We start from the raw sequence: 25,696 nt of genomic DNA on the forward strand, positions 1-25,696 counted from the left end.
TTATAAACATATATTTTTATCCCCAGGGGTACAGGTCTGTGAATCGCCAGGTTTACACACTTCACAGCACTCACCAAAGCACATACCCTCCCCAAGGTCCATAACCCCACCCCCCTTCTCCCAACCCCCCTCCCCCCAGCAACCCTCAGTTTGTTTTATGAGATTAAGAGTCACTTATGGTTTGTCTCCCTCCCAATCCCATCTTGTTTCATTGATTCTTCTCCTACCCACTTAAGCCCCCATGTTGCATCACCACTTCCTCATATCAGGGAGATCATATGATAGTTGTCTTTCTCCGCTTGACTTATTTTGCTAAGCATGATACCCTCTAGTTCCATCCATGTTGTCGCAAATGGCAAGATTTCTTTTCTTTTGATGGCTGCATAGTATTCCATTGTGTATATATACCACATCTTCTTTATCCATTCATCTGTTGATGGACATCTAGGTTCTTTCCATAGTTTGGCTATTGTGGACATTGCTGCTATAAACATTCGGGTGCACGTGCCCCTTCGGATCACTACGTTTGTATCTTTAGGGTAAATACCCAGTAGTGCAATTGCTGGGTCATAGGGCAGTTCTGTTTTCAACATTTTGAGGAACCTCCATGCTGTTTTCCAGAGTGGTTGCACCAAGGACAGTACATTTTCTTAAGCTGAGTGTGAGATGCGCCCCCTTGACTTCCTGCCCAGACCCCTGCCCATTTGTGGATGGAGGCTGGGGATGGACCTTAAACCACTGACCTCTACAGTCCCTGCCAACAAAGGTGCCTCTAATTCTTGGCATCATGAAAGATTTCCCCTTGTGTTTGGAAATTTTGTATCATTATGTAATGTTACCTTTAAAGCTCTGCCATCACACAGTTTTTCCTCAGGTTAGTGTGTGATGCTTTTGCTCTGCTTAAAATGCCCCTAGACGTTTAGTCTTGTTTTCTATCAAAACACATTAAAAGAATAACATTATGTTATTATTGGGCCAGAATTTTCCAAAGACCAGACAATTTCTTATTTAGTCTATTTTAGAGACAGTCCAATGTAAAACAGATTTTAATAATTTATTTAATGGTCTTTTTTGCACCTCAACTGAAGTGTTTTATCGAGAAATTCAGGGATTTAAACAAAACCTTTAATTTTGACATATAGAAGAATTTAACCTTCACTAGTTAAATTCTTTATTATTGTTATATTCAAAATCGGTCTGGTTTTGGAACTTTGGTATCTCAAGTGGTTATTTAAGTTGGACACTGTATGGAGATTCTTATAGCAAATGATAGCTCAACTTCAGGGAAAAAGAGAGTATATTGGTTTACAGAAATGACAAACTGTAGAATAGATCTGGTTTCAGGCATCGTTGGATCAGAGAGGAAGTGAGATCTCAAGCGCTTGGTTAGGGGGAATGCTCTTCTCTGTGTTGTTTTGTTTCTTAGACAGGCATTTCTCTAAGAAGGAGAAGTTCCCAATTCTTAATTGGGTCTTATTATTATTGGTCTGACTTGTGTCACATATTCATACCTGAAACAGTTGCTGTAGTCAGAGACGTGGAGTGTGCTGACCCTGGCTGGGTCTGGTTCACGTGGATTGAAAGTAAAGGAAATCATGGTGCTATTACGTAACAAAGAGATAATAATTCTGGATCAGCAAAAGCATCAGATGTCCATTTTAGATGCCATTTCAGTAATATTTAGAGGGATATTTATTGAGGGGCTGGACCCTGAATGAATTGGTCCTATTCTGCCAACCTCCCTGCATCTGAGTTTATTGTTTTCTAAGGGATGGGAGATGGGGAGAGGCTTAAAGTGAAACCTTGGTCAGTACTTGTTAAATAATAATTTAGGCAGTCTGCTGGATCCTGAAGTTATAAATAGGGAAGGCACTGTTGTGGCTCTTGAAGTCATTATGTCTAATAGAAGACATGTAAACATATGAATTTGAGACAATATGAGACTTATGATGTCATCATGCACTGGGTATCATGGGAGGAAAGGCACACAGTCAGTCTGGAAGCAGGGAGTGGGATATGGAAAGAATTTAGGCAAGATTTTCTGGAGGAGCTAACATCTGAGTTGAATCTTGAAGTCTGAGTAAGAGCTTTTGGATGAGAAAGTGGGGAATGAGATATCTGGGCAGACGGAACATAATGTGCACACATATGGAGATGTGATAGAGCCAAGTTTTATATGTGAAGAAGTACAAATGATTTAATGTTACCTGAGGGTGAAGGATGAGGCAGAGTGAGGCTGGACGGGCAGATGAGGGCCGATGTTGGGTGTCAACATAAGCCACCTAGAGTTTAGATTAATCAAATACAAAATAATTTGAACTCTATCCTATGAGGGTTAAGGAGATCTTAAGGGAGCTTAGTTAGGGAAAGGATTGCACGATGTGCATTTCAGATCGCTTGTGTGGAAGGTGAATGAGGGGAGGGTTTGTTCTGGTTAGGAAGTCACCATAGGAGACTATTTTAATAGACTTAGTGAGAGATAATGAGGATAGTGAATGGGATAGTATTCAGAAGGGAAGGGATATAGGAAATATTGGCAAAGCTGGGTAATTGGATCTATGTGTGTGTGTGTGTGGCTGGTGTGGGAGTTGTTTTGCGGTACATGTCTCCTCCAGATACTAGTCCTCATGTTAGGGAGACCATTTTGATTTAGTCAAAGCAACAGGTACACTTGGAAGTCCAAAAAAGCTTCTGAGGAAGGAGAAGGGGAATAATTGGACATCTGTTCTTTATTTGAGATACAGTTATGCTGCATCACGTTTCCCCCTCTATTGATCATTTTATCAGCATGTATTTATTGAGCATTTTCTTTTATGATGGTCATTGTGCTGGGATCCTAATAGTGAGCACAACAGTCATAATCCCTGCTCCCCTGTACCCTGTAGTCTCATGCGGAAGACAAATAGATAACTTGAACAGGCAATTTCAAACATTAGTGTTACAAGGTCACTAAAATAAGTATGGTTTTAAAAAGAAAAATAGATCTAATGCAGTGAAAGCGTTCATTCTGGCTTAAAGGCTAATGTGTATTAAGAAATGTAAAGGTTCAGGGGCGCCTGGGTGGCTCAGTGGGTTAAAGCCTCTGCCTTCGACTCGGGTCATGATCCCAGGGTCCTGGGATCGAGCCCCACATCGGGCTGTCTGCTCAGTGGGGAGTCTGCTTCCTCCTCTCTCTGCCTGCCTCTCTGCCTACTTGTGATCTCTGTCTGTTAAATAAATTAAAAAAAAAAAAAAAGAAATGTAAAGGTTCATGCCAGTGGCTGCAACAGGGGCAATTTATGGAACTGATTTAGGATTTCTTGAAACTCATGGAAGGCAGAGTTCCTAACAGAGTTTCAAGGAGTGCTTGCTCTAAGGATGAGCAAGGCCAGCTAAAGGCAGAGGTGGGGATCCTTAGACTGACTCATAGTGTGAAAAGTGATCCCTTTAACACGGGGCAGATCTTGTGCAAGGCCCTCCTGATGAATTCTTTAATACTAATTAGTAATTTAAAAGAGTGTGTGTAATTTTCAAAGATGTCTGGTATTCAGGAAGAGATTTAAACCTTTGGAGAATCTGGCTCTTATACTTCCGACTTAGAAAAAAGGGAATAATGGGGAGCATTTCATTTGCCTGGTTCATAAAATGTGTTTCTGGATAAACAGTCTAGCTTTATGTTTGAAAAAACTAACGAATCATCCAACCAATGCAATATGAACAACAACAACAAAAACAGCCCTGCCAAAACCAAAAACAAATGCCCAAATCCCAAATAACACCGTAAATACCAGTTGTCTGGTAATTGCCAGAAGGTAGCTTTGTGTTGAGGCGACTTTAAAACTGGGTAAGGCAACGGAACATGTGAAAAGGGAAATGGATAAGGTAAAAGATGAGGGAAAAAACCATAGGATTACCTGGGGGAAGGATAGTAGACCATGTCTTTGGTGTTCATCATTCTGATTTATAAGTCAAGAGGAATTCATTTCCTAGTTAAATTGTTAGAAATAAATTATTCATGGAGGAGCCATCTGTGTTCTCTGTTGCCAACTTATTCATACAGAGGGAACAATATGTTGTGGCAGAAGTCTGCTGAAGCAATTTTTTTTGTGTGTGACTCATAACACTCTGAAGATTTACTTCATTTTCAAACTTTTATCTTCTATCTCCATGTGACAGGAGGTTCATGCTATATTTCTTACTCTTCTTCTTTTTTTTTTTTTTTAAAGATTTTTATTTATTTATTTATTTGACAGACAGAGATCACAAGTAGGCAGAGAGAGAGAGGAGGAAACAGGCTCTCCTTGGAGCAAAGAGCCAGATGTGGGGCTCGATCCCAGGACTCTGGGATCACAACCTGAGCCGAAGGCAGAGGCTTTAACCCACTGAGCCACCCAGGCGCCCCTATTTCTCACTCTTCTAAAAAATTCAGAGACTACTAACAAAGGATACCATTACTAGAGAGAATATATTTTTATAGTTCACTCTAGAACTTTCTATATACCAAGAGATTGGGGCAGCCATCTGATTAGAAAAGGGAAGCAGCTTTCTTAAGTTGTACATGTTAGTGTTCTGGATAAAAGAGTGTTGAGGGGCACCTGGATGGTGTAGTCAGTCGGTTCGGCCTCCAACTCTTGGTTTCGGCTCAGGTCATGATCTCGGGGTCCTGGGATCGAGCCACAGTCAGGCTCCCTGCTCAGTGTGGGGTCTACCTGAGATTCTCTCTCTCCAACTCCCTCTTCCCCTCCCGCTTGGGGTGCCTCTCTCTCTCTTTAAAATAGATAAATAACATCTTAAAAAAAAATCATTGACATCATGGTAACTGGGAGAATAATGAGAGTGAAACCATTCCCCAGATTAGCTCATAGCTTGATAAATGAACAGAATGCAGTTTGTTTTTCTGTTTTCTAGAATTTTTTAGATTTTAATACCTTAACTCAAAGCTTGTCTTTTATATAATACAATTATGCTGTTACATAGCTTCACATAATACTTCCACACCAGCCTTTCTTGCCTTCTTTAGTTTTTCCTACTAAAACCACTGTGTGTGTGTTTGTTTTTCTATTTTCACTCTCTGTGTATCCTCTCCAACTTTTCAACATGCCTCTCGTGCTGTGACGTCTTTAACCAGAAAGGCTCAGTGTTTTTGTCAGTGCTGAATCACTGGGAGGCAGAAAGAATGGTAGTTTTAAAGTTAATCTTTGTCACTATAAAAATAACCTTGTCTCAACCATAAGAGACTCTTCAATCTCACAAAACAAACTGAGGGTTGCTGGGGAGAGGGGATTAGGGAGAGGGTGGTGGGGTTATGGACATTGGGGAAGGTATGTGCTATGGTGAGTGCTGTGAAGTTGTGTAAAGCTGGTGATTCACAGATCTGTACCCTTGGGGCTAATAATATATTATATATTAAAAAAAAATAACCTTGTCTCTAATCCAGAAGTCAGATCAGTTTGAGCCACACCTCTCCATAATTTGCCAGATGTTGGCAAATGGAAGGTTACCAAGATATTCATTCGTGGCAGAAATGAACCAAGCACTTGTTTCAGAATTCCCCAGCTACTACTGCCATGCCCCTCCCAAGATACAATTTCTGGAGTGATGGTATGATTGTCAGTGTTTTTGGAAATGTCACTGATTTCGTGATTCATATGAGCATGAGGGAATAAACAAGAGTAAACGTCCATAATAACTTCTATACTTGAAGCCTTACCCACTTATAAAATATCTCCCTCCCAGTTCATTCCCCTATGGTATCATGATGTCCTCTTGATTTCAGCTCAGGTCATGACAACCCATATCCCTTAGTAAACATAACATCAGTGCTGGGAGAATGCTGAGGAGTGCACAAAAGATTACTATCTCTCAAATGGGGAAGTATTTGCCCAGAGGGATTTCCCTCAGTGTCATGTAAGACCTTGAAAAGGACTGGTTAATTAGTGCTTGAAAATTCCCTCTGAGATTGGAACCTCTAGGTTCCTAGCGAGGCCACGGTGCTCCTTTTCTCACGGACAGCATCAGCAAATGTCAGTAGGACATAAATCTTAAAAATGCAACCCTGACAGTTTAATCTCAACCATAAAAAAAGAATATAAAATATTGTTACTTTAAAGGGACTGTGGGATATCTCTGGAAGGAAAACTCCTCAGTACAAAGACACATCCCAAGGGAAACACAAACTAGGGGAGATGCACATGCTGAAACATCTTTTGGCTGCAAACCTGGGGCCTTTGAGCCAGTTACCAGGATTGCCAGGGTGACCACGTGATCTGGCTCGTTTGCAATGGCCCAGTTTGTGACTGTTTTCCTGGAGTAATTAATTGCTGGGATCCCTTGCACTCTCAAGAGTCCTGATTTGGTTGGTGATCTGATGAATAGTGAGATTGTTTTTAATGGCTTGAATAGCGTAAGGACACTTATGAGTATTGTGTATCTGGAGAATTGAAGCAACTTGGAAAAGAGGGGGCTCATATATATCCTGAGCCCCTCAAGAGACCTGATGGGCAGCACTTGGTGGACCTTTCCTGTCCATGACAGGAAAGGACAGCACAATGACTCAGCCCCATTTTGCTAAAGAATGGCACCATCGTTTGAACGTGCTGTCCGTGCCTGCCTCTGGAGCAGACCAGTGTGGTCCTTGGGCTCTCAGGGCACTCTCAGTCAGCTGCCTAGGCTCATTAGCCCGTTTTCCAGGTAACAGTCTTGAACCAATCATTAACGTTTTCAAGGTGGGCATTTCCCATGAGATCCTGGTTTCAGTTACTCCCAGTCACGTAAACCATCATATTGGTGCTTCCTTTACAGATCTTTTTAATTTTCCCTTGGCTTTAAGTCCACTCAAAATTTTGGGTTGGCCTTTCATCCTTGGCTGGCAGCCATGGGTTATGGTTGAGGAGCCATACACATTTTGATGAAACTGAAAATGACCGCCATTACTACAGTTCTCTTGCTGCGGCTCCAGGTTGTGTACGCAGATGCATTTGAAGTGCCTCTTGTACACGGTTCTAATCATGATCTATCATCTTTTCTGCCAAAAAAGAAGAGTAAGGAATGCATTCCGTATTTTGTACAAAATATAGCATTCTTTTTGTAAATTCTTATTATTTAAATCACATTTCTGGTTTGGCAGAACCTTCTAAAATTTTCCCACTCAGGAAAGTCTTTTTTTTTTTTTTTTTTTTCTATATCACAACAATGAGTTTTTATTCCAACATAGAATTATTTTATTCCAAAATAGTTTCATTCCAAAATGGAATTGTGCTGGTGGTCTACAGTACTGCTTCTTCTTCTTCTTCTTTTTTTTTTTTAAGATTTTATTTATTTGACAGAGAGAGAGAAATCACAAGTAGGCAGAGAGGGAGGCAGAGAGAGAGAGGGGAGGAAGCAGGCTCCCTGCGGAGCAGAGAGCCTGATGCGGGGCTCGATTCCAGGACCTGAGATCATGACCTGAGCTGAAGGCAGAGGCTTAACCCACTGAGCCACCCAGACGCCCCCACAGTACTGCTTCTGAATTTCCTTCTGGCATTCTTCAAACTTGTCTTTTTGCCAAGTAAATATACTTACCATATAAGGAATTGATACAAAAGAGTCAAATTATGTTTCTGGATTGTAACAGGGGAAAAAATAAGGAGTTAGTACTGTGCTGTTCAACATACAGCTATTAAATTTAATTACAATTAAATATAGTTAGAAATCTGGTTCTAAACTGTGCTCGCCACACCACACGTCAAGTGCTCTCCGGCAGTTATGAGGGGGAGTAAGTCAGAGTCATTGGGAAAGTCTTCTGCGTAGAAGTCAGAGCAAAGAATAGAGCAAAGAGCATTTTCTGAGTGGTTCTTCTTTTCCTTCTCTGCCTTCTCTTTCCTCTTCTCTCACCGTCACTGTCATCATGATCAAGTAGCTAACCTTTTTGAACATTTATGACATGCAAGCCACTAATCTAAATGCTTTCCATAGATTTTAAAAATGTAATCCTCCCAAGAATTCCATCAAGTAGGTATTCTTGTTGTGCCCACATCCGAATTGAGGAAATCAAGGTACACAGGGTTAAGAACTTGCCCGAGTCTGACAGCTGGTAAATGATGGCACACAGACAGACACCCAGCCTGACTCTAGAGCTTGCACTTTGAACCACTAGGGAGAGTGACTGGTTCTTCCGAAGTTGGCCACCCACTGGGGTTTGAGCCTAATTAGGAAAAGACATAACTGCTGATTGAGGTGGAGTATAGTGGGTGATGACAGCCAAGCGGAAAAGATAGGGTACAGTCATTGTTGCCACTGTTATTCTTTGTAATACTTACCAACCCTACTTCCTACGGAGGTCCTGCTACTCCGGCTATATCCTCTCTCCTACCCTCATTGCGTTTTTGGAGTCTTATTCGGAGAGTAGAGGCATTCATCTTGGGCTGCACCAGTGTTCATTTGTACCACTCACATGAATTACAGGATGCTGTAGTGACTGAAGAACAAGAGCTTTGTTATGAACAATTGGATGACGTTCTTTGGTTACATTGCTTTTTGTCTTTGTTATTGTGTAAGAACACGACATAAGTTCTATCCTCTTGGCAGGTTTTTAAGTGTAGGGTATTGTTCACCATAGGTACGGTGTTGGACAATAGAGCTCTAGAATGTACTCATTTTGAAATTTTATACACATTGATATGCAACTCCCCATTTCTCCTACCCCAGCCCTGGCAACTGCAGTTCTCTTTGCTTCTATTCAGTTAGATCATTTTGGATACCACGTATATACCAATGGAATCATGCAATATTTGTCCTTCTGAGACTGACGTATTTCACTTAGCATAATGTCCTCAAGGTTCATCCATGCTGTCACAGATTGCAGGATTTCCTGTCTTTTCAAGGCCAAATAATGTTCGTTGTATGTGTATACTCCATTTTCTTTATCCATTCATTTGTCAGCGTTCACTTACCTTGTTTGCACCTTTGGTTATTGTGAATGTGCTCCAATGAACACGGGAGTACAAATGTCTCTTTCTTATAGGCCTTACCATAGCTGCGTCTTCTGATGTGTGGGACAGGAATTGCCTTTCTTCTGTTTGGGAAAGGGTGCCATAAGAAGACACTGCTGGCTGTGGCCCTGGTAGCAACCAACAAAGAGTAAAACAAAAGACCCAATCTCATTTATTATTGGGGACACCATTATCATTTCTAACTGACCCCTTTACGCTACCACACCTGTAACAATGGGCTGACACACCAAGACATTTTTTATCTTTCATCTACTGTTCAGTGATTATTACATATTGGTAAACTAGAATTTGGATATCCAAGGCAAGGCAGAATGGAATATCAAAATTTGATTAAGTGAGGCAGGTAGCAGGGTAGTTAAATAACTTGGCTGTGGTGGTAGGTCAAGGGTGTTGAATCCCAGTACTGCTCTTAGTAAGTTGTGTGATATTGAGGACATTATTCAGATTCCCAATGCCTTTGGTTTCATCATCTGTAAAATGTAGATGAAAATAGTTCCTATCTCATAGGGTGTGTGTGCGTGCATTATGAATTAATAAACAAAAAGCCCTTGGAATAGCCCCTGCTACAGGGTAGGCCCTTAATACATGCAGACCATTGTTAATATCACCAAACTTCAGATTCTAGATCTAATAAGATGGTGTAGTTGTGATATGATTAGTCTGTGCTTACCAATGTCATAATGATAATGCCTACAATGTATACCATGAGGTTAAAGAGGGATAAGATGAGATAGAGGTTAGTAAACATTTGAACACTGCCATGTATGTTAATGTGTTCATGTGTGACACCAGAAATGTTGAGTTGCCATTTTGTTTTCAAGAACACCAATCTGGCTGCCAAGAAAAAGACCCACGTTCAGTGGAGTTCAACATTTATTAAAAATTGACTGTGTATGGTGCACCTGGGTGGCTCAGTCGGTTAAGCGGCTGGGATCCCTGGGTCTGGGATCAAGCCCTACATCCAGCTCCCTGCTTGGCAAGGAGCCTGTTTCTTCCTCTTCCTCTGTCTGCTGCTCCCCTGACTTGTGCTCTCTCTCTCTCTGTCAAATAAATAAATAAAGTCTTAAAAAAAAAAAAAAGAATACCAGTTTGGGGTGCCTGGGTAGTACAGTTGGTTAAACATCAGACTATTGATTTCAGCTCAGGTCATGATCTCAGGGTCATGGGATCCAGTCCCACATTGGGCTCCACCCTCAGCATAGAGTCTGCTTGAGATTATCTCTCCCTCTCCCTGTGTCCCTTCTGCTTATGCTCTCTCTCTCTCACAAATACATAAATAAATCTTAAAAAAGAAAAGAATACCGGTTTATTTAAGGAGGGATCTAATTCTTTTTTTTTTTTTAAGATTTTATTTATTTATTTGACACACAGAGAGAGATCACAAGCAGGCAGAGAGGTAAGCAGAGAGAGGAGGAAGCAGGCTCCCCACTGAGCGGAGAGCCCAATGCGGGGCTCGATCCCAGAACCCTGGGATCATGACCTGAGCCGAAGGCAGAGGCTTTAACCCACTGAGCCACCCAGGAACCCCAGGAGGGATCTGATTCTTTTTGTGACTTCTGTTTGTTAATTTTCATGACTGTTCTTATTGCTCAATTGGGTTTGTTGTTTCATATTTTATGTATTGTGGGGATGAGACCATCCACAGGTCAGAGAAGTGAGTGGAAAGACAGGAAAGTGATTGGTGAGTAATGAAAAGAGAGTGGCAGATATATGAAGGAAATAACTGTACTTCCTACCTCAAAGTTGAGATATGTGATGAAACTGTGAAGATAGAGCTTGTTTCTTTTGGCGTCATGCAATTTCATGAGAGATTTTTTTGGCTTTTTTTTTTTTTTTTTGTTATTTAATTATCAGAAAAGAAATTCTTCTCTTGCTGGGCTTGGGATATAGTTATTTATCTTTTTCTGAGCTCTTAAGCAGTTAGAAGTCATTTTTTAATGGCAACTTTTGATATACATGGTGATTTTTATCATTAACTTTGGAAACAGGTAGCCCTTTATTTTGTTAACAAGAAATGTTTTAATAAGAATGTTTTGGGCACGATAGAATCTTAGATAATGTTAAAAGAATCACGAACTTATTGCAAGAAAAATGACAAGGTTCAATATAATATTTTTTGTTGATGTTTTGGGATTGTAGATATTATTTACATGGGACAGATGAAATTCAAGATAATTAGTTAATATTTAATAACTGTCTTTAGCTTTTCATTGAAACCAGCTGGTTTTATTTTCTTAAAACATTTCAATATTATTTCTACTTTAGAATTCTTACAGAATATTTAAGTCAACATTAAAGAATCTTTAGGGGAGGGGCGCTGTGGTGGCTCGGTCTGTTAGATGTCCAACTCTTGATTTTGGCTCAGGTCATGATCTCAGGGTTGTGAGATCAAACTCCATGTTTGGCTCCATGCTGGATGTGGAGCCTGCTTAAGACTCTCTCTCTCTCCTTCTGCTTCTCCCCACCAAAAAATCCCTAAGGGAAGGGTCAGGTGAAATACTAATACAAATTTATAAAATGTATTATAAGATCAGAAATCTCTAGTCGTTGTTTGGGGCTATGCATATCTCGTTAGTTGCCTACTTGTCCTTGTATGAGATTTGTCCTTCATTGTACTACCCTCTCCTCTTCATTGCAAAGAAAAAAAAAAAATCCCTAAAGTTCTTATCTTAGTCCCCAAAGAAATAAATAAAAGACTAGCAGAAGATGGGTGAGATGAAGTGGGAGATAAAATCGGAATAATTGCAATAAGTAAAAATCTTGAAAGTAGTGAGAGAATTATAAACAAAATATGATAGTAATAGCCTGTAAGAATCCATGGTCATTCGTAATTTATTTATAATAACGTTCAAAATGTACAACTGTGCATAATTATTTAATGTATTTTTAAAATTTAAATAAATTAAGAAGAGTAAAATACTTTCCTGTAATCTGAATGGTTCTGGGGCATTATAAGGATGTATCAATAAAGCCTCATAATATTCTACCACCATCTTGCATCTAACATTGGGTTCAGTATACATTAGCGAATACTTTTTTGTCTCTGCGGTTTAGCATTCATAGTGCGCCTTAGGCCTGAAGCCATGTAGTGGCTCCCAGAATTATGCTTTGTGCTTTTGGCAGGGTGGGCACTCAACCCTGTTTGGAGTGAGCCAATGTTAAGACAAAGCACTTAGGTTTCTCAAGAGTCTTTTTTTATTATTTGAAAGGCAGTCTTTTGCTCTTTCTCTTTCTCTCTGTCCCATACTCTTTATTTTGGAAGTGCCAAATAACATTTCTGTGTTCACAGTGGCCCACAGACCAGCACCAGATGTCCCCTGGGGGCTTATTAGAGTTTCAGGCTCTCAGGCCCCTCTCCAGAGCTGCCAAACTGGAATCTGCCTTTTAACAGGATCTCCAGGTGGTTCCCATGCACTTCCAAGTCTGAGGAACCTGCTCTATGGGATAGCTCAACCCCAAGCTGATATGTTTACCTATAATCCTGGAAGGATTGGTCAGTTTTCTCAACTCACTTTGAAATATTCAGGATCACCTCATATTACCGTTAGAATCTTCTAGCTTCTAGCTTCTATATTTCCAGTATGGAGGATTATTCATATTATGTCAACTCCATGAGTCATGGGCAACCATTTATTGGTCTAGCTTGGCAGAAAACATCTCATTTTCTCATTTTACTCTTCTCAACAATGCAACAAAAGAAGTTTTAGGGAGTCAATTTATAGGGAAAAGAATCCTGAGGCTTGGGGAAGAGTTTATTTGCAAAAGGTAGATATAGGATGTTAGAGCTGAAATTCAAACCCAAGTCTGTCTTATCGAAGCCCATGCTCCCCACTCCCCTGACCTTCTTTCTCTATTGCTGCCACGTTGCTGTATTCTATTTGCAGTAAGGAAGGGCATGGAATAGTCCGTTCATCTGGATCAGGAAACAAGTGTATGTAAGAAATGTATGTTGATATTTATGGAGGCTGGTGATTTCTCTGTTTCCAGATTCTGACTTCTAACTGTCTGGTATAATTTCCTTACGTCCATAAGATCTTTCCATAATTTTGTGGAATTTCTTTTGTAAATGTGAGGGAAGAGAATTCTTACTTTCTTTTAAAATTCTCAAAAAAACCAATGTCCCATAAATTAAGAACTCTCACCCTTCTCATCTGTATCCCACTGACCATTGGCCACTGGAATTCCCACCTGTCTGCTGGCATCATTGAACTCCTCTCCATCACCAGACTTTCTCTGTAGCTATTCCCAAATCATTGTTATTTAGAATCACCTCTAGATCTTTTATTTTTTATTTTTAAAAGATTTTATTTATTTAATTGACACAGAGAGAGAGATAGCAAGAATGGGAACACAAGCAGAGGGAGTGGGGAAGGGAGAAGTATCCTTTCCACCGAGCAGGGAACCTGACGTGGACTTGATCCTAGAACCCCGGGATAATGCCCTGAGCTGAAGGCAGAATCTTAACAACTGAGCCAGCCAGGCGCTCCCACCTCTAAATCTTTCAAAAACTGCAGGTGCTTGTATCCTTTCCTCAGACCTTTTGAAGTATGATCTTTGGGAATTGAGCTAAAAAATCTGTATTTGTAAGAAGCCCACAACTGATCCTGACCTAGAGAGCAGTAAGTCAACACAGTTTTCTTTCATGACTTTGAACAAAAGAGGATACTTCCTGCATGAAATAATCTCCTGGCGGGAGATGGAAGGTGGCTGCAACCCTTTTATAAAGGAATCATCACCAGATCACAGGTGCTAGAATTTCTAAGGTGCTGAGGCATGCAAAAGACCCAGGGGCCTCCATTTCGCCCTCTACTCTCCTGGAAAAGATTCTGTTGTATTGCCCACTACTTCTGAGACCGGTGGTGTACGTTTTGCACTGCCTGGCTTTATTCTGATGTCGAGGGACTAGCAACCTGAAGATGTTTTGACAAATTGGTTTGACTTTTGAGTTATCTTCTTCCTGAGAGAAGAAAGAAAAACTCCCAAAGAGTTTTTGGGAAGAGATTGTTCAATTAAGTCTGACATTGCTGATACCGCTTTAGGTCATTGATACTGCTACCACTTCACCTGCTTCATTGTAAACGGAAGTTTTTCTCCATTTCTAGAAATGCTTGATGTTTTCGACCCATGTAAGTTCTGAGGCAATCGCTCACTCGTCCCCTCTTCTGATCACCTTAGGAGTAAGATAGGCTGTTTTTCATGGGCATACAGAGTGGTGACTGGTGGATAGGGACTTGTGTTTTTCCATTACTTGTTGTAATCATTCCTTAGTTCACGATGATGATGTACCATTTTCTCTTTGTTCCAGAGAACTGTCAAAACTGTCAGCTAACATTTATTGAGAGCTATGATTTGTGTAGGGCAAGTTGAAGAACTTGAATACCAATAATTTGTCAAAGAAAAGCTGTCAGGTTCTTTTTCTGTGGAATGCTAGGATGTTTGAGGTCATCCAGTCCTACGGCATGGCTTCGAGATACCGCTGTGTCTTCTAGGGGAGTTGATGACTTCACAAGAGCTGCTCTGGCTTTCAACAGCTTTCGCTGAAAGAAAGTTTGTTCTTCAGCTGTGGTAAACACTCTCTCTCTGGAACTTCTAGTCAGGATTCTAGTTTTGTCTTCTGGAATTTTGCAGAATTAGCCAAACCCTTCTTCCCACAACCACCTCTGGGAAATTAATGTAGCACCTAAGTTCTCTTCCAGAACTATGACATGACTCCTCGTGGGCATTGTTTTCCCAGAGATACATAGCATTGACAACCAAATCTGGTAATGTGAGAGCCAGCAAAGAGTGTATCATAATCCCCTGTCAGAAATCAGGTCCATTCATGTTTTCTTTCCCCCTCTTCTGGTGCCAGTTCATTTAACTCTGTTCTGTTCTTGGCCCTTTAGGTACATTTGTCTACACATTTTATTTTATATGATCCAAATACTGGTGAAAAACACCAAAGTCTTTTAAGAGAGTTATCTAAAATAAAATCAATACTTTCAAAAGATACTTTGATGTCCAGAATTCATCTTCAGTAAATACTTGCACAAAGTCATCCTGATAACAATTTGATGTGATCTATAGCTATTAGAGTACTTTAAAAATAATTATATCTTTCCTGGTGATTCATATCTACAGAAGGATTTCAAATCATGAAACTACATCATTAAAACAATCTCTGCCTTATCTGATTTCTATATTAAAGCTTATACCGTGTTCATGTCACGGCATTCTTAAACAAGTCAAAGGTTTTTCTGAGTCTAAGGCTTTTGTAGCAGCCTCTCCTTGGATAGTAGCTATAACGTGTTTCATGTTATGAACTTTAAGTAACTAATTCCTGTGATTTTTAAACTATGAATTTCTGGGACTGGGCACAGAAATTCTACTGCCTTTTTCATCATGAAGATAGCCTTGTAGGTCAAGATGGTAGAAAGAACAAAGAATTTTGAATATCTGAAATGATAATTATTTTAGAAAAACTACTTAAGAGGTTAAAGTAAAATTTTTTCATTGATTTATTATAATCAGCTTTAGAGTAAAAGTGATGTAATCCAGTCAATCAGTAACTGCTAGAATAATTCACTTAGTCAAAAGAAAAATTCCCTACTCCCCTCTTCCTTTCTTTCTCCCTAGAATGGATGGATAATGGTGCAACGCTTTGGAAAACAGCTCTATCTCAATACAATAAAAACAAAACAAAACCCCAAACCAAATATCTTTTAATTCTTACTTCATAAAACAAAACATAAAAAGGGCAGTACGGTAGAGGCTAGCCTGATTACACTTTCCTTCCTCTTCTTTTTTTTAAATTTTTTTATTAAAGATTTTATTTATTTATTTGGCAGAGAGAGTGCAAGCAGGGGGAGCAGCAAGCAGAGCAGGTAGAGGGAGAAGCAGGCTCCCTGCTGAACAAGGAGCCTGATCTGGGACTCGATCCTAGGACCCTGGGATCATGAACAGAACCAAAGGCACATGCTCAACTGACTGAGCCACTCAGGCATCCCCTGGTTATACTTTTCATAACATGTTTGAAAATCCTTTGGATTTCTTATACCTCAGATTCACCTTCTGGAGAATCTGTGAAGAAACCAGAAGCTACATATTTCAAATAGTTGCTTCAAATGTGGAGGTGTGTTGGAGTAGGCTTGTACTGGTTTAAGAGAACTATTTTTTTTAAGATTTTATTTATTTGTCACAGAGAGAGAGATCGCAAGTAGGCAGAGAGGCAGGCAGAGAGAGAGGGTGAAGCAGGCTCCCTGGGGAGCAGAGAGCCCTATGTCAGGCTTGATCCCAGCACCCTGAGATCATGACCTGAGCCAAAGGCAGAGGCTTAACCCACTGAACCACCCAGGTGCCCCAAGAAAACTATTTTTAATTTTCGGGAAATTTGTGAGCTGACTGACTTTGCATTGGTAATTCCAGATTTCCAGAGTGGGCACATTTGCACCATGGAAATCGGCCAGCAGCTCAGAGCTAGTTGTTAAACATTTATGTACTCATCATCGAATAGGGGTATTTGTGTAAAGTTTCTAGGATACTAGTGTTAAAAACAAATACTTTAATTAAAAAAATTAAAGGTATTTATTGATATTGGACCTTTGACATTGTTTTTATAGACTTCCAAGGTTAGAAATAACTTCTGCTCTTTTGTTTATCCCTCTTACTTCAATTAGGATCTTACTAGGTACATGCTAGACGTTATTTGTAAGAGAACTTTAAAGTGCTATGTTATGGCTAATGCATAATTAATAGTTTGAAAAAGGATTCTGGAATGGTTTTCTGCAGAATAATTCTGTAATGTATTCTGTGTTGGCTGTCCATTAAAAATCAGATGAAGTGAGATTTTCCTTTCAAGATGACATGTAAATTTAGTTATTTTAAGATATGACTATGAAGAAGGAAGCAAGGGGAGGTAAGATAATCTTTTACACTCTGTATTGTCTTTTATTTATTCTTTTGCCTTTCCTTGGTTCTCTTTTTTTTTTCTTTTTATTCTCTCCTCATCTCTTCTGTAGAAGAAGAATCTATTTTCATATCCATATCCACCCTCTTCTAGTATCTATTTGGCCCTTGGAGATTTGGATTTCTTTTAGGAATGCACTCAGCATTTCAGGCTGCTAAAATCTGCTAAAACATGAGCCAATTAATGACGCATTTATTGACAAGTTTTTGGAAACTTGCACGATTCATTCTGCAAGAGTGATTTACAAGCTCTAAGAGGTTAGAATGTCGAACAAGTGGAAACAATTAGTAGCACTAATGTCTTAACCCCAGGTTTACCGCCGAGAGAGGGAGATCATTGATGGGAAGGCCCATCTGTTCCTGAGAAGTTTCCAACTTGCTTGCATAGCCTTTTGTAAATTGGATTGGTTCAGTGATTTTGCTGCTTTAGTAGCTATTTATGTGACCATTTCTCAAAATCTTTGGTGAGGTGCACATTTTGCCGTGCTTTTTTTGAGAAATAGCATTTTATTTTTGGATGCTCTGGTTATTCAGCGATGTGGTTAGTATATTACACGTAGCAGGAACATGCCTCTTGAAATTGCCCCAGCTCTAAGAACTGTGAAATCAGTGAGTAAAACATACCTTTTGAATGAGTTAGTGGACTTATATTTTGGCAATAATTTGATGTTGGAAGAAGAATACATTCATCTCAGTAGGAGTTTCGTCTCTATTTACAGAATGAAAGATGAAAAGGTTCTGATACTATAACCAAGTTCTTTCTTAAATACCCTTAACCTAGTTACTTTTTTCTAAATAATGATGCTACACTTACCCAGAGTTTCACAGCTTACAACCTATTTTCACGTTTATCTCATTTTCCATTTGATATTTGCCCTCTGCTCTTTTCTTCCCACGTAGAGGGCACTGAATAATTGACTGTATGATTGGGAAGGACCTTCATTCTGATCAAGACCTCAATCCAATGGTCAGTCTGTCAGCTATTTCCAAGAGGAAAAAATATTAGTGACAGATAGGCTGATCCTTGGGTCAAATAAGGTAGTGAAAGTAAAATTTCCTTTTTGCGAGAAGGAAAGTTTTTTACTATTTTTACTTTTACTTCTTTCTTTTCTTAAGGCTCAGCCTATTGGGCCTGTGAACTTCTGCTTTAGGAGCTATCTGGTCACTTTAATAAAATCCATTAATTCCTACCCTTTGGGAGCTTTGCCAGTCTGCTCTCAAATTTAAACTTCACCTATGTACTAAGTCCAAGGGGGTATGGGTTTCTGGGGGTATAAAATACGTATGTTTTAATTTTGAAGCAGTAGATGTTTCTTTAAAACTTTTTCTTTTCTTCCTTCCTTCCTTTTTTTTTTTTTTTTTAAGATTTTATTTACTTATTTGAGAGAGAGAACATGCACAAATGGCAAGGGAGGGTCAGAGGAGAGTGAGAAGCAGACTTCCTGGGGAGCAGGGAGCCGGATGTGGGGCTCGATCCCAGGACCCCAGGATCATGACCTGAACTGAAGGCAGACACTGACTGAATCACCCAGTCACGCTTTTCTTCTTTTCTTTCTTTTGTTCTTTCTTTTTCTTTTTTTAGTGATTAGGTACTTCAAATCACATTAATAAACATTTGGAGCAAATGAAGAGTTATAGGTATGGAATTTAAAATCATTTGCTTCCTCAGTTTGGATTTTTTTATTTCTGACTTCAGTAAAGCCTTGGTCTGATTTTAACAGAATAACATCTGCTATTCTTACATAGTTCTGATGCAAACACAAATCCAGTGAGGCGCATTGATTGTTCTGTGACGCAGATGAAGAAGATGGAAACGCTGTCCAGCCAGGCTGCGTTTGGTTTTTGGGTGATTATCTTTTAATGGTACCTTGACAGATGATCGAGTGCCATGTAAAGTAACTAGAAGACAGATGGTTACATGAAATTGTGGGAAAATGGGTGCAACAGGGGAACTGTACTTTCCGAGCCAATGCCATTGACATTTTGGCCACCCGTGCAAACAATGCCTCAACTGTAGGATCAGGAGCTCAGGCTCATCACTGTGTAAAAAGGAAAATGAACGAGATGGTGAGTGCAGAGCGTAAGGTGAAGGCAAAGCCAACCATTCCCAGGTGTGCTGAGAGCAGTTCAGGCCACCTTTTCTTTCCGTTGCTCGGAGAGAGAGGAGCTTGAGTCTGGGCACGTGTGCATTAGCAGCTGTGTCCACAAGAGATGACACACCTGCTAACCTGGGATTTGTTCTGTATCGACACTGTAAACAGACACGCACATGTCATCCTTTGCACAGTTTGTGGCAAACTCCAGCTTCAGAGCCTCAGAGAAGAAAATTCAGTGTTGACGAAAAGCAGTCAATCCTCCATTAAAATAAGTGGAAGGTGAACTGACACAGAGGCTTATCCAAAGCCCAAAGGCTTCCATCTTCTCTCTTTCTAAATTAAGGATTCGTCAGGCAAAGTCTCTTCAGAATCCTTTGTTTAGACTTCACGACAAAGAGAGCCCTAGGGAGTCCTTGCCTAGAGGTTTTGTGGTCCTCTTGTGACCATGGAAATTAATCTTCTTCCTGGCAAATCAGCTGTTCACACAACTCGACTGCTTTCCTTCCCGAAGAAGAATTTCCATTTCTTCCTGGGAATGTCGGATACAGAGACCAGCATGGAGGTCTCTAAATATTGCCCCCGGGGTATGGACTCCCTGACCCTGCCTCAAGTCCCCTTCAGTTTATCCTTTTGTCCCCCTCACTGTGCCAGGAAGTTTCCAGGTGCCCACAGCTACACCCGCATGTCAGGGGCACTTTGTGCTGTCAGGCACGCGCTGGGAGGCTGGGAGCGAGAAGCACAACCTATTGTTTCTTCATTGACTTGGGACTATAGTTAATCGATATTTATTGTGCTCTCTCTGTGTTTCTGGCTCTCCTTTGGGCAGGAGTGAAGCACTAGTGAACTCTAGTGGATACCATCCCAACACTGACAGACCACGCAGTCGGGTGGAAGAGCAAACAGTCACGCTGATGAATGTATATATTCACCCTGAGGTATTAAAAAGAAAAAAGAACTGGACTGAGACTCCAAGTTCTCTGAGGAAACCAGAGTGTTCCACAGTTAGGAGACCGTGAGGGCAAACTGTGTGTGTGCGACAAGTAAAGAGCGTCCATCTTGGACCAGGCCCTGTGGTGGAAAGACCGGGAGTGAAGGTGGTGCCTCAGGAGACTGGGGAGGTGGACAAGGCTGAACCACCGGGGGATTAAAGCTCTTGGAGAGAACTTGGGCCTTTATGGTGAAAGCAAATGGGAAGTTAGTCAGCTGATGGGTTTTAGGCAGAGGGGACTCAGTGGGGGCTGTGTTGTAAAAATAAATTTGTCTTTGGGAAGGCAAAGGGCCGGAGAAGGGCCATCTGGGTGGTAGGACTATTGCACTTTAGAACCCTGAAGCTGGTTGGTTAATGTATCTGACATTCCCTCGTCATCGCCTCACTGCCGAATACTGTTTGTGTGCATGACTGTGTCTTCCTCCAGACCCCACGTTCCTTAAGTTTAAGAATCCTGCTCTGTTGGCTTCTGGGTCTCCTGTAGTGTCAGACACCAAGGTTTTCATGTGCACATCTAACCAACACTGTGGCTCTTCTTCATCTTACAAGACACGTCAGTAGGCTTAGCAGCAGCTCTCCTGTATTCTGATGAGAGCGTTATCTAGCAATCTAATTTATTCTAGAAAGCAGAGGAAGATAAAAGTACACTTGCCTTTTCTTTCGCTAAGTCTTTTGTGCCTTGAATTTCATTTCCATACATTAATGTCTTCTATAAAATGACCTTTATAGTTCTATCTTCATGTCAAACTAAAGCTTTGCTATTGTTATTATTATTACCATCTCCTCACAGATAGAATAGACATTTTGGGGGAGATTTGCTTCCGAGAGCAATTCCCTATAGAGTTGAAGAAACAAAACCATGTTAGAAATTTGGCAATTTCTGACTTGGAAAATCAGGTGTTGCAGCGATAGGGAGTGGTGTGGTTTGTGGAAGAATCAGGAGAGCATTTGGATTCCAATACAAAATTTACTGTGACCACCAAATACACACTGGGGGGCTAAGTGAGTATGAGTCTGCTTTTTCTCCTTTAAATGATTATGAGTGTATTTTCTAAATCCGGGGAAGTAATAGAAAATGTCAGTGAGCTTACCTACTCTTAAGGGTTGCAGGCCAAGCAAGCACTTTGGAATGACTGAAGCAGCACACAGAACTGTGCTGTGGTCAGGGGCTGGACCAACCTGCCTCCCCCAGTACAGTCTCCTCACAGAACTTTGCAGAATAGGCTCGTAATACTCCTCTGGCTACTCAATCTCTATTTTCTTTTGTAACGGATGGCTACCCTCCCTTCTGTGCCTCAAACAAATTCATATCCAGTGAGAGGCAGGTGTAAAGCTTGTGAATTTGACACAAAGGAAGGTTATTACGATTTTTGAAATCAGAAGCAAAGAAAACATCTCTTCTCACGTACCTTGTGGGCAAGTCCCTAGGCATAGTTTTGTGAGCGACTTGCCCTCAAAGTGAAAAGTGAGGGGCAAATAAGTAGCCCCTGATCCTGCTCCTGCCTGATCCTTGGATTAAGATTAGCTTAGATGCAGGCTGAGAGGTCACACAAGGACGTGGTTTGGAAGGGTTAGCAGTCATTTAAATCACGTGCTCAGGAATCTCCTGCAAAGGATATTTTCATAACATATTTCCAAGAGAAAAAGAATTCCAGTTTTGTTGTGCTTTTTTTTTTTAAAATTTAAATTTAAATTTAAATTTTTCACCAGGGGGGAGCAGTCCTAGTGATTTTGTAAGTGGGAGAATCCTTCCTGTGGTAGAAATCGGGCCTGGGGAATGGATGAAGCAGAAGGGAGCAGAAAAACAGGATTAATTGAGGGCATCTGCTGCTATGCTCTCTGCAATTTTATGATTCCCAAATGCAATGGACCGCAGCAGAAATAGGCAACAGAGATTTATGTCTGAATTCTGAGCCCTTTAGCAAAACATATCTTCTTGGGGCTGTATTTGTATAATAATGACAATATAAATATCTGTCCTCCCCATTTTAGTGGACTGTTGAGAAAATTAGATACATATACGTAGTAAAGCTTGTCACACTGATAAGATAATGTGACATCATCATCATAGCAAACACATAGCTCTTGTTCTTTGTCAGGCACCATTCTAAGCATTTATACTTATTCCTTCACTTAGTTCTTACAATAATTTTATAGGTAGGATAGTTTTATAGTTCTCTCATTTTATGGGTGGTAAAAGAGAGCCACAGAGAGTGGAAGTAACTTGCTCAAGGCCGGCCAGTAAGACTTGGTACAAGGATTTGAACCCATGCATTCTGGCTCCAGAAGTTCATGCTTTTAATCACTAGGATTAAAAAAGGGGGGGATGGGTGCCTCGGTGGCTCAGTTGGTTAAACCACTGCCTGCTGCTTGGGTCATGTTCCCAGAGTACTGGGATCAAGTACCATATCAGGCTTCCCCAGTTCTGCAGCGAACCTGCTTCTCCCTCTGCCTGCCACTCACCCTGGTTGTGCTCACTCTCTCTCTCTCCCCCTCTGTGTCAAATAAATAAATAAAATCTTTAAAAAAATATGGCTTCATGGGCTGTGTTACCATAGTCAGATCTCATTCTCTCTCTCTCTCTCTCTCTCTTTTTTTTTTTTTTTTTTAAAGATTTTAAAAATTTACTTGACAGAGACAGACACAACAAGAGAGGGAACACAGGCAGGGGGAGTGCTAGAGGGAGAAGCAGGCTCCCAGGGAGCCTAATGTGGGTCTGGATCCCAGGACCCTGGGAGCCTGGGCTTAACGACTGAGCCACCCAGGTGCCCCTGTGGTAAGATGCCTTAAGCAGTCTGAACTTTAGTTTGCTCATCATAAAATAATACCCACTTACAGATGTTTGGTGAGGACTAAATAAGGAAAAATGTGAAGTTCAGTGTTTAATTAATAGAAGGCATGCAACGCATTATTATTATTATTATTATTATTATTTATTCACGATGAGATGGTATGTTTTTCTGCTCAGGCTGTCCTAACAAAAATACCACCAACTGGGTGACTTAAACAAAATAAATGTATTTTTTCACAGTTCTGAAAGCTGGAAGTCCAAGATCCAGGTACCAGTAGGCAGTTTTCTGGGACCCCTTTTCCTGGCTTATAGGTGGTCTCCACCCAGGTGTGGAGAGATATTGCTGGTGTCTCTTTCTCATCTTGTAAGGATTAGGGTCCCACCCTTATGATCTCATTTAACTTTAATTATCTCCTCATAAGGCCCTATTCTCCAAATGCAGTCACATCGGAGGTTAGGGCTTCAATATATCAATTTGGGGGAGACACAATCCAGTCCTTAACAAGTGGGTAGCTGGGGAGGGAGAATCGGAAAGATCTAGAAGTGTTTGGAATATTTTGACATACATTTATTTATTTATTTATTTATTTTATTAGTTTATAATTTTAAAAAGATTTTTATTTATATTTTTGAGAGAGTGAGCGAGGGAGAGAGATCACAAGCCAGGAGAAGGGACAGAGGGAGAGGAAGAAGCAGGTTACCCGCTGAAAAAGGCAGTTTGACATAGGACTTGATCCCAAGACCTTGGGATCATGACCTGAGCAAAAGGCAGTCACTTAACTGACTGAGCCACCCAAGTGCTCTGGAGTAGTTTGACGTTGAAAGTAGATTTCTTAGGTGGCTCAGTTGGTTAAGCAACTGCCTTTGGCTCAGGTCATGATCCTGGAGTCCCGGGATCAAGTCCCGCATCAGGCTCCCTGCTCCATGGCGGGTCGGCTTCTCCCTCTGTCCTTCTTCCCTCTCATGCTCTCTCTCATTCTCTCTCACTCCCTCGTGCTCTCTCTCACTCTTAAATAAGTAAATAAGATCTTTAAAAAAATAAATAAATTAGCTTTCTTAGATGTCAATCCGGAGGGAGAAGTAGCAGTCAGCTCTGTGTAGCAAATTAGTAGATATACAACACACTTGTAACTGGATGCCATTTGTCTTCTACTCGGGAGCTATAGAAAATGTCTCCATACTACTTATTTTTGCTCTTTTAGGTGAGCCTGAATTTAAATACATTGGGAATATGCACGGCAATGAGGCTGTGGGACGGGAGCTGCTCATTTTCCTGGCCCAGTACCTGTGCAACGAGTACCAAAAGGGCAACGAGACAATTGTTAAACTGATCCACAGCACTCGAATCCACATCATGCCTTCCCTCAACCCGGACGGCTTTGAGAAGGCTGCCTCTCAGGTGAGTTCCAGCCAGCCCAGAGCAGGGAACACTCTCTTCACTCTGTCTGAACATGTGTGCTTGTCGGTAAGTAATGCGGCCCTCACATCAATCTTGCGGACCAGGCCTGGGAGGATGTAAGTGATGCGCTAATCACCTTGCTGCTGAGAAAACAGTTCCGAAGGTAAGAGGTGGTGGGTGAGAGATTCTTCAGCAGAGATTGCGAATGAGAAATTTGGCTCGGCCAATGTTTAATTAATGTTTTGTTTTGTTGTTAAATAAATCATATTCAATTTACCCACGTTTGTGACTAGGTAAATTTCCTTCTAAAAAACTGAAAGGACTGCCAAGTGTTGAAGAGTAAGGCTATTGCTGTCTTTGAACGAGATGATGTCATAGCGCCCTCTACTGACAGCAAGGAAGAAAAATTTTGTCTGGATCAATGTTGCACTGGTGTTTAATTCTTATCTATGTATGATCAGTAAAGTTAAAAAAAAAAAAAAAGGAAAGAAAACAAAACAAAACAAAAAACCCCGCCACCAACAAAATCCTCTCCTACCTCTAAAATGAAGTGCATACATTTTAACTGTTAGAGAAGCTGGAAAGTAATGACACTTTAAGAGAAGATTAATGCTGTGTGTTCCCTTTTTGTTTGGACAGGCATGGAGAACATTTGTTGTTTTCTACAGCGTGAAGTGATTTTTTTTATTTTATGGGGGTATTGGTATGGTTAAATATAGTTAGGAAGTTGATTTTTACCTTAAAAATAAAACATCCAGTGATGTGACAGTTTGACATTGTAAGAAACCCAAACAGGATTTCTGTAAATAACACTGATAAAATTCCTAAAGTTAGAAAAATTCTAATAACATAGAAATTAAATTGTTTACTATTTTAAGGTGATATTCTGATCTGTAAGATCAATGGACAAAAAATTATCATTGTTATTTTCTGTAGTAGATTTTTATTCCTTGGAGTCTAAAGGGTCTGAGCTTATATAACTTCAAGAATATGGGAATTAGCTCTATATCATAGATTATGTAAAATTTAATAGTAAAACAAGAAAATATTCATTATGGAATGTAGCTAAATGTCTTGGAAATCTAGGTTATACCATTACTGAAATGAAGGATTTAAAATTGAACAGAAATTTCTCAACTTACAAAGCTCTTGAACTTTGTTCTAGAGCTCATATTTTTTCATAAAGACTAAGAGGAAGGTATCTTACTAATATGTACATAATTCATGTTAAACTCATTCTAAACCTCCAATTTTCTTTAGTAGTTTATTCTTTTGGATATTTAAGAAATAGATTCCTGTGATTTACAGAGCCAATGAATATTTCACTTAAACCCAACTATAGACTGATATATGCTTTGAAAGGCATCATCTATTACTGATATATATAGATCTTTTTTGTAGTTTGATGATAATTATCTTTCAAATATAATTATTATTAAAATTCCAGATATTATTCATTGAATATATTTTTGAAATTTACCATAACAAATACTTTAAGCCTGATACCTT

The 25,696-nt window shown here is 40.2% G+C and overlaps 1 protein-coding gene across 1 annotated transcript in view; it reads left to right on the forward strand.

Moving 5' to 3' along the window:
• Nucleotides 1–25,696, forward strand: part of CPE (carboxypeptidase E) — a 108,535-nt gene that overhangs the window by 53,964 nt on the left and 28,875 nt on the right. The window contains exon 2 of the mRNA XM_044224804.1: nucleotides 23,991–24,187. Within this exon, the coding sequence (XP_044080739.1) occupies nucleotides 23,991–24,187 (197 nt within the window). The remainder of the gene's footprint in view (nucleotides 1–23,990; nucleotides 24,188–25,696) is intronic.

Source organism: Neovison vison, chromosome 11 (assembly GCF_020171115.1).
Source record: "Neovison vison isolate M4711 chromosome 11, ASM_NN_V1, whole genome shotgun sequence".
In the NCBI taxonomy this organism is placed as follows: Eukaryota; Metazoa; Chordata; class Mammalia; order Carnivora; family Mustelidae; genus Neogale; species Neogale vison.